This window comes from Pseudoliparis swirei, chromosome 18, assembly GCF_029220125.1.
Source record: "Pseudoliparis swirei isolate HS2019 ecotype Mariana Trench chromosome 18, NWPU_hadal_v1, whole genome shotgun sequence".
In the NCBI taxonomy this organism is placed as follows: domain Eukaryota; kingdom Metazoa; phylum Chordata; class Actinopteri; order Perciformes; family Liparidae; genus Pseudoliparis; species Pseudoliparis swirei.
The window spans coordinates 3,585,543-3,595,542 of record NC_079405.1 but is presented as its reverse complement, the minus strand read 5'-3'; the positions used below and the strand labels follow the sequence as shown (position 1 = coordinate 3,595,542).

Below are 10,000 nucleotides of genomic sequence, written 5' to 3'. Positions count from 1 at the left end.
TGTGTGTGTGTGTGTGTGTGAGACATTATGCAACACCTTCAAAGATAACAAATATCTCGGTGTCCTTCACACAATGTCTTAATCCCCTTGTCTTGTTTTTAATCAGGCAGTCTCAAGGCACCACAGATGTGACGCCACGTCACAGGAGTCACAACAAGATATATCAAGGGTAACAAACTTATCATATCAGCCAGTTCAGCAGCAGCAGCAACACACGGGCATATAAATGATATTAAAAATATAAAATGTAAACCATAAAAACTAATGACGCTTCCAGAAGCATGTTTACTGTTACTTAGCGAATGTTAGCGTGCTAATATGCTAACATTGTGCATTCACTTAATGTCTTAATATAAATGTTCAAATTCATAATTAAATGACATTTCAGGTCTTATCTCAAACATCTTTGTTTTAAAAATAAAATGTAAACCATGTGAACTAATGATGTTCCCAGCAGCATCCGCTGTACTTTATGTTTACCGCTAATTAGCGGATATTAGCGTGCTAATATGCTAACATTGTGCACTCACTTAATGTCTTTATAAAAATGGTCAAATTCATAATTAAATAACATTTCATGTCTTTTTTAAAGCATCTTTGTTTTAAAAATAAAATGTATACCATGTGAAGTAATGACGCTTCCAGAAGCATGTTTACTGCTTATTAGCGGATGTTAGCGTGCTACTATGCTAACATTGTGCATTAACTTCATGTCTTAATAAAAATGGTCACAATTAGAAACATGTCAAATTCATAATTAAATGACATTTCATGTCTTTCCTTAAGCATGTTTAACATTTAAACTAACGACTCTTCCAGCAGCATCCGCTGTACTTTGTGTTTACCGCTAATTAGCGGATGTTAGCGTGCTAATATGCTAACATTGTGCACTCACTTAATGTCTTTATAAAAATGGTCAGATTCATAATTAAATGACATTGCATGTCTTTTCTTTAGCATGTTTGTATTAAAAATAAAATGTTTACCGTGTAAACTAACGACGCTTCCAGCAGCATCCGCTGTACTTCGTGTTTACCGCTAGTTAGCGGATGTTGGCGTGCTAATAGGCTAACATTGCGCTTTCACTTAATGTCTTATAAAAATAGTCCCAATTAGAAACATGTCAAATTCATAATTAAATGTCATGTCATGCCTTTTCTTTTCTCTAGGCCATAACTTAAACTATAATCTACTTATTAACCTTATTTAAATCGCGTTGTGTTTTTTGGAGGTGTGTTCAGGCACCATGTCAGGAGTAGGAGCACATCCTCGTGAGCTCCGGCTAACGTCTGTGAACCTGCAAACGCTGCTGATTGAAATCTCCTCGCGAATGAGCAAGGCAGCAAACCTCCAGAGTTCTGCAGCCGTGTATTGTCTGCCGGCTTCCTGCTATTGTTCTGCGTGCGTGCAGTTTGACCTTTGACCCCCGGCTCTGGTTAAGCTCACCTTGTCTGTCGTCGGTTCTTAAAAAGTCAAAGCTGCGTTTCGGACAGGAAGAGAAACTCGGGCTCTTCACACATTCGCTCCCGTTTCTCGCTCCGCGGAGCCGGAGTTGTGTCAGCTGACGAGGAAATCCGTCCAGAATCACGTCGCTCCGCTGGGACCTCCGGGAGGGGAAGTCCGCCCCAAACTTCCTGTCAGGAAGAGAGAGGGTTTCTCAAAATCTCTCTCTCTCTCTCTAAAAGGCCGTATAGCTGAAATATATGAACTTTATTTAATGACTAATCCCTCTCCTCATGTCTCGGAGGTGTAACACAGCGGCGTTCCCGACCTCCGACACACTTTGTGTTCAGAAGGAGGAAAACCCATCGGCTTGAGTCCGGGTTGTAATTAAAGTTCTCGTTTACATTTAGATGACGAGTCGTGATATGAGGAGAACAGGACATGTTGGACATGTGGGGTGAAACAGAGTAAAGAGATATTATACAATAAAAAACACTGAAATGATTCTACAGCATGAGTACTTTTACTTTAGTATTGTATTAAGTGTATTACAACAATTATACTACAGAATACTATCACCACTGTGACTACTGCTACTGTAACTACACTAATACTACTATAGTACTACTAATACTACACATACTAAGACTACTATAGTACTACTGTAACTACTCATACTAATACTACTATAGTACTACTGTAACTATACTAATACTACTATAGTGCTACTATAACTACACATACTAATACTACTAGTGCTACTGATACTGCACATACTAATACTGTTATAGTGCTCGTGATACTACACAGACTAATACTACTAGTGGTGAAGTCACTACAGGAGGAGAGGAGGAGGAGGAGGAGGAGAGGAGGAGAGGAGGAGGAGGAGGAGGAGGTGACCTCTGCTGGGAGGTTCCTACTTTGCCAGTTTCTGTTGTTGTGTTTTTGTGTGTCCTCTTCCTCGCCCAGAGAGGAGAGCCGTGAGTCCTCCAGCCTCTCGGCTCGCCGGACGGAGTTCCCTGAGTCTCTGACTGAAGAACTCCTTCTGTTGCCTTCAGACTGAACGTGAGATAAACACGGCCTGGATCCACCCTGGCGTCGCTCTCTTTTTTCTAAATATATTTCAAGCTCCTCTCAGTTTTTCCCGATTGTTTTCCAACAGTTGTGTTGTTCCTGCTCGGAGGATGTCGCTTTGTGTGCGTTGTTCCTGTGGATAGTCGGCCGCTTGTGTTTAAGGTTCAAACCAGATCCAAGAGGAAACTGATGTGGAGAACCGCCGCTGCCTGAAAACACGCTCTACTTTTTCCACTGATTTATATATATATACATATATATATATATATATATTTTTTTTTTACTGAGTTGGTGGCTTTGTGTGTTCTCCCCTGGATGTGGTGACACTCGGCAGCCATGCTGCTGCTGCTGCTGCTGCTGCTCTGCCTGCAGACTTCACTGCAAGAACAGGTAACACACACACCTCCACCTCCGTCAGGCTGACCCCCCCCCCCGTCTGTACAGCTCTAACTGGACCATTGCAGCTACCCTAGACAACAGTTTTACTCTTGTTTGTGCAGAAACTAACGAGCTCTTTGCTCCCCGAATGAATGAAAACTTTGGTTTTGCATAAGTGGAACATGTCAGAGGGGACCGACTGTTCTGACCCAACCCGAAACAACCTCATTAGAATAGAGATTCATAATCACAAGATTCACAGCAGCGGAGGTCAAGTGACGCTGACTTCTAGTCACGTTTCAACAAGACTTGTTGATGTTGTTTATTGTCTACTGTCGCTCCGCCCGCCACGACATATTCATTGTATTTGTAAAGATAAATGTCAATAAAAGGTTCTGATTCTGACTAAAAGTCTAAAGTCCTGCCGGCTTCCGCGCCGACATGCTCACAGAGCTACGACGCCGACATGCTGGTCTTCAAGCGGGAAATATTGACCTGGTTTGTCATTTTTTAATTACCGCCAGTTTTTAGTTTAATTGGACATGAATCCACATTTTTTAAAAGAAAGCTGAATTGTTTCTGTGGTGGTTCGTCAACGGAGAATTTGTCAACGTCAAAAAAACAAATTTCATGGCTGATCTCTGTCAAAACATTCATCTGAAATACATCATGGAACCAGCGGAAAAGGAAATTGACTCAATTCCAACAAAAGAGACACTTGAACCTTGTTGAGAATCACTCAAACTGATCCAGTAGCTGCAAAAATAAGTCGGTTTTCTTCTTTATTTAGAACAAGAATAGAAACTTGAGCTCTACGGTAGCCATGTTTGTCAAACAGGAAACCAGCGACGGCCCGTGTGTTGGTCCGGTGTCGCGAGAAGTGACGGAGAGACGCGTCAATCAAGTGTTACAGGATGACATTTGTAAAAGTAATAATAATTCAAATTATTTTACAATTGAAAAAAAATATTAATAATAATTCTAATTATTTTACAATTTAAAAAAATTATTTATAATAATTCTAATTATTTTACAATTTAAAAACAAATTTCATATTATGAATATTTCATCATTCGCACAGCCTGAGTCAAGGGACATTTTGCAGAAATAAATAAATAAAATAAAAATAAAATCACGACGCGTTTCACATGCAGAGATGTCATCCGTCTTCAGGTGTCTTCATACCTTTGCCTCCTCACAGTCGTTCGAAATCAAATCAACAAACGAGAGACTTTTCCTAAAGAGGAAATACACATTAAAATATATTCTGTATTGTGGTGTTCAGTTGATTCTGAGTAGAAACAAGTAGATCGATATGATCAGGGGACACTTTTAAGATCTGGTCTGCTTTTTCATACTTTCTGATCAGAAAAGTTTGATTTTTGAGGAGTAAATATTTCAGCCGTGAATCAGACTTGTGTCCATTTCCCAGTGAAACATGGCAGCTGTGGTGCAGCCTCAGTCTGCCCAGTAGGCCTACTGCCTGTCTGGGCACACCACTGAGACATTTCCTTAAATATCTGCTGGTTGCTGGTTCTCACACAAAATGATTCTCCACTTGTCTTTAGTGTGTTTTTATTATCAGTGATAAGTAAACTTAATTCACTCTGGTACTGTTTGTGTACATTTGAGGTACTTGTACTTCCATTTTATACTCCACCTACTTCATCTTTCTACTCCATTACAATCTCAAAGGGAAACATTTCAGTTTTCACGTCACTTCATTTTTTTGAGTTTTACAACTTTGGTTACTGGTTACATTGCAGGTTCAAAGTTAAGAATAAAGGATTTCCCTCATTCATCCAGAGTCTGTGTCCGACTGTAATAGATATAAAACTCCTCTTCCTCCTCAGACTCCTCTTCCTGGTCGCTGTGATATCTCTCAGAGGGAGGACATGTACACCTCCTGCACCTCCTGCGCCGTCGTCAGCAGCTGCCCCCACGGCTTCAGCAGCGGGGGCACGAACAACTGCAGGTACACCAACACTGACTGTAAAACATGTGTCACTAGAAGTGGAGTTTGTAGTAGTGATGGTAGTATAGTAGTAGAAGTAGTTGTAGTCTGTGAATGAAGTAGCTCCCTCACCTCATGCTCACTGTGTGCTGCAGTTACGTGGTGGAGATCGGCGGCAGAGCGATGAGGTTGGCTGGATGTCAGCACATCTGTATGAAGGGGTACATGGAGCCAAAATGCTGCCCGGAGCACTGGGGATCCCTTTGTCTCTGTAAGAAACACACACACACACACACACACACACACACACACACACACACACACACACACACACACACACTCGAATCACTCTGGCCAATTAAATACAAGCAAAAACCCACCTAAATAATTCTACTGTGCACCTGTCGCCATTAAGTACAAAATTACAGTTTTTCCTAATATCCAGGTGATATTTCCCGAATATTCGTTATAATATGTTGTTGTGTTTTTAGTAGAAAATAATTATATGTATATTTAAGTTAATTACAGTTAACTGACAGGCACACATCTCACATGTGCACACAGTACAAGACTAGCTGAGTTGATTCAGAGGACATTTAAAGCTCCAGGCAGTCAAGCAATCACGCTCCTACTGATCGTGTATCTTTGTAATAGATAGAGACAAATAAAACATATTTAGAAGTATGTAAACTGTGAAATGTAACTCATCATTGCTGAACCTTTTAGTGTTGACTCACAGAAAATTGATCCACTATCTATGTATGATTTGGGTTGTTGACTCTCCTTCAGACAAAACACGATATTTGAGTTTCAGCGTTTGGAATTATTCAAATAATCACGAGAGGAATCGATAGTGAAAACAATACTCTTTTAAAATATCCAGGAAAAAAAATCTTAATTCCGTTGTGTTTTAACTTAAGAGACTTAATTTAAAAAAAGTCATATATTTAAAAAAAAGAAACGGCCACTTAACAAGAGGCGGGACTATTCTGACTTTCCGTAGTTCTGATTGGTCATATTATTGAGTGTCAGTTCTGTACACCAATCATGTCCCGCTTTGACTACTCCTCACGCGCAGCTCTCATTTCGTCTCACATGTAAAACAAAATTAACGTTAGAAGGTTTGGTCGAGTTAATTGTAACTTCCTGTTGCCTTATTTAGTGGTTGTGCCGTCAGTTGTGTGCATACGACAACAAGTAAGATACTTGAATAACTTCATATTAATTTATTTCTGCTTAGAGAAGGTGTGTTAGCTTGTAATTAACCGGTTTACGAACGTAGCCGCCGTTAGCTTTTAGCTTAACGTAAAGTAACAACGTCACTAGTTTTGCGTCAGTGCTGTGAATGCATGTGAATTACTGGCCGTTAAATACCCGGATTGCTCCCACTAAACTATCCTGACTAGATGAGGCAGGTCGTCCCATGCAGGTGTTGTCAATTACGAATGGCCACATTCATTTAACAAATATATATTCTTAACATTATTATGACTTCCATACAATCAAACAAGCAGTGTCCATTAGAGGAACTGGAGTTGACAATATGATTCAGACACATGGTATCATATAAACAATGATAAACGATGATGATTTACCTGTCACCTGTCTCTGTATCACCTGTCCGCCTGTAGCCTGTCCCAGCTGGTCAGGGAAGACCTGTAACTTCCACGGAACCTGTTTCGATGGAGACGTCGGCAATGGGACCTGCAACTGTGACGTCAGTACCCTGTCTGTGTATATATGATACTATACGATTGGTTATGTATTTATAGGAGACAGTAACAATAATGACCACCGCTCAAGTGTCTCAATGGCTCATCAGCCTCTCAGTTACGTCTCTGACGAGAGAGTTGGAGTTTTTTTGTTTGATGTGTTTCTGTTTTTGGTGAAGTTGTGGATTTGGTAACAGTGTTTTTTAAAATGTCGTATAGATTGTTGATGCCTTGGGTTCCCCTCTTTAGGACGGCTTCTCTGGTTTTGCCTGTCAGGAGTGTCAGAATCAGAAGGTCTTTGGAGTAAGGTGCGATAAAGGTAGGCTGACGTCGTCCCCGTGTGAGACTCTCGAGTCTAAAAAGAAGTGAAAAGAAAATACCGTGGCTAAAAGAAACATCTTCAAATTGTTGAGTTAACAGCTGCAAAAAATGTCCCATAGTTGTTTGAAAAGCTGTCCTGTGTGTGTGTGTCTGCACAGAGTGTGACTGTGAGCGTGGAGTGTGTAGTAAAGGTCCTGAAGGTGATGGAGAGTGTTTGTGTCAGCCGCCGTACACGGGGAAGCGCTGTGACCAAGGTAAGAACGAGATGACTTTATACAAACCATTTTAAACGACAGGTTACTGCATGTTATCAGAGTCAAACGTATCACTCACAGACACTCAGTCATACTGGGTGTCCTTTAAATGTTTTTTAAATAATATAAAATAAAACAATGTTATTTATAAGAAAGCCTGAAACTATTTATATTTGCTGCATTTATATCAACACAGACATTATACATTATACTGAATTTTGCCACTCTAATAATATCAGTCTCAGCAAAATATACTATGAACCTACTAAAAATCACATTTGGCTTAATTGACATAATAATTTCATAGTGTTAGATAATGCTGTATTTGTATCTTTAGGTAAATAAAGACCTTCCTGTTCTACCTGAGATCTGATTGATATTCAGTTGTGCCTTTTTTTAGGAATAAATTGTATTTACACCTCTTGAACGGTGACATTAAAATAGTTTTTTCGTTGAAGGAAGCTAAAGTTTTGTTTCCACAACACAGGCATGTCTCTTTATTCGGGCGAGCTTTTCCGTGAATAAACTACAGTCTAAAACCGGCAAAATTACAAAAAGAATATACTAAATAAGACACATTTTGCTAAGTATTGCTTATATCTACCCCGTTTTTCAGTGGAACACACTGTGACAGCTACTTTTTACCTCCGTGTGATGAGTAACTGCTGCTGTCGTGTTGTGTGTTGTCGGCAGTGAGTAGCAGGTGCAGTCGCTGCAGCCCGTACTCGTACTGCAAAGGACAGGCCGCCGGCTGCCAATGTCTGCCCGGATACAGGACGACGCCGCAGGGGAAATGCGCAAGTAAACACAACAACTTCAACTGTCATTTCTTTATTTATTTATTCATTGCTTCCGCAAGCCGCTCGTCTCGTTGACCGTCACTGGAGCGATCTAAAAAAAGTCCACGACCATTTTTAAAGCAATTAATCGCTAGATTTAGCTAAATAAATGCTAGGTTTCTCCAGCAAACGCATATAAACTGTATTAATAATATTAATAATAATAATAATCGTACTGTATTGGACTGAATTAGACTGTGAGCGACTGCACTCCGCACAAGTGCGTTCATCCTCATTGTTTATGAACTGTAAAGGGTCTAGAGCACAATGTCCATCGTACAGCGTGACCTTTCCTCTGGCGCCACCTTCAGGACAAACGTGACATTTTTCCACCTTCGTGATAAGGATCTAAGAATAGTAGTTTCATTATATTTTCTGTGTGCAGAAAACTACATTTTGATGGCGTCTCAAAACGTCCTGAAAGATTTTCCTCACAACCAGAACCAGAACCAGAGAGTCTTTCCTGCTGTCTAGATACAGAACTATAAGACCAGGACCAGAACTGGAAGCTGGTCGAGAAGAAGATTACAGCGAGGCAAAAACAGACCTTAAACCACGAAGGATTCCTTTGTCTCTGTTTCGTACCCAGTGGGACGAGACCAGAAGCAGAACCAGTACTCTTGTTTTTAGGAGGTTTTGTGAATTCCCGGCTCTCCTTTTTTCTTTCAAGTCCGAGAACTTGGACTAGAACTAGAATCCGTCCTGAAAATGACTTTTTTAACTACCGGCATACAAAAGACGAGAGACATTTATTTAGGGTTCTTGTCTCCAGAACAAGAACCAGAAGTCGGTCGGAAACCTCTTTTTAAATCTCCGTCTTACCGAGTGGAACTGGACTAGAAGCCCGACTAGAACTCTTTTTTTCTTTCTTTCAATAAACAAGGATGTTTTGTGAATGTTTGTTTTTGTCTTGCGAATAAATGAGAAAAGAGTCTCATCTGGACTGAGTTGGGTCTTTGTTTTGCGGGTCAGGTATCTGCTCACCGAGGGACTGTGACGTCAACGCCCAGTGCTCCTCTCAGGGGTCGAGGGTCACCTGCGTCTGCAAGCCCGACTACCAGGGCGACGGCAGAATCTGCGTACCCAGAAACCTTTGCTCCCAGAACAACGGCGGGTGTCCCGTCAACTCCACCGTCTGTGTCTTCAAAGGACCCAACAAGGTGAGGGTCCCTCCGGGGGCCGGGACCAGAACCAGGTCTGGACCAAGACCAGAACCAGGTCTGGACCAGGACCTGTCCTCGGACTAGAAAGACCGTCAGCCAAGAGAGATGACGTCGCAACAAATAATCACGAGTCACTTCAGGTCCAGAATTTAAACCTGAGCTAAATGCTAAAGCTGTGTTTACCCACACTGTCTCTGTCTGTCTGTGTGTGTGTCTGTGTCTCTGTCTGTGTGTATGTGTGTCTGTGTGTCTGTGTGTGTCTGTGTGTGTCTGTGTCTGTCTGTGTGTATGTGTGTCTGTGTGTCTCTGTCTGTGTGTCTGTGTGTGTCTGTGTGTGGCTGTGTCTGTCTGTGTGTATGTGTGTCTGTGTGTCTGTGTGTGTCTGTGTGTGTCTGTGTCTGTCTGTGTGTATGTGTGTCTGTGTGTCTCTGTCTGTGTGTATGTGTGTCTGTGTGTCTGTGTGTGTCTGTGTCTGTCTGTGTGTATGTGTGTCTGTGTGTGTGTGTGTCTGTGTGTATGTGTGTCTGTGTCTGTGTGTCTGTGTCTCTGTCTGTGTGTATGTGTGTCTGTCTGTGTGTGTGTGTGTGTCTGTGTGTATGTGTGTCTGTGTCTGTGTGTCTGTGTCTCTGTATGTGTGTCTGTCTGTGTGTGTGTGTGTCTGTGTGTCTGTGTCTGTGTGTGTCTGTGTGTCTGTGTCTGTCTGTGTGTATGTATGTGTGTGTGTGTCTGTCTGTGTGTGTCTGTGTGTCTCTGTCTGTGTGTCTGTGTGTGTGTGTGTGTCTGTGTGTCTGTGTGTATGTGTGTGTGTGTCTGTGTGTGTGTCGTCTGTGTGTGTGTGTATGTGTGTATGTGTGTCTGTGTG

At 41.5% G+C, this 10,000-nt stretch overlaps 1 protein-coding gene across 1 annotated transcript in view; it reads left to right on the top strand.

Moving 5' to 3' along the window:
• Window positions 1-2,453: 2,453 nt before the first annotated feature.
• stab1 (stabilin 1) overlaps window positions 2,454-10,000 on the top strand; it is a 62,427-nt gene continuing 54,880 nt past the window's right edge. The window contains exons 1-8 of the mRNA XM_056438527.1: window positions 2,454-2,907; window positions 4,749-4,870; window positions 5,005-5,120; window positions 6,481-6,566; window positions 6,811-6,880; window positions 7,041-7,136; window positions 7,830-7,937; window positions 8,948-9,135. Of these exons, the coding sequence (XP_056294502.1) occupies window positions 2,854-2,907; window positions 4,749-4,870; window positions 5,005-5,120; window positions 6,481-6,566; window positions 6,811-6,880; window positions 7,041-7,136; window positions 7,830-7,937; window positions 8,948-9,135 (840 nt within the window). The 5' untranslated portion in view covers window positions 2,454-2,853. The remainder of the gene's footprint in view (window positions 2,908-4,748; window positions 4,871-5,004; window positions 5,121-6,480; window positions 6,567-6,810; window positions 6,881-7,040; window positions 7,137-7,829; window positions 7,938-8,947; window positions 9,136-10,000) is intronic.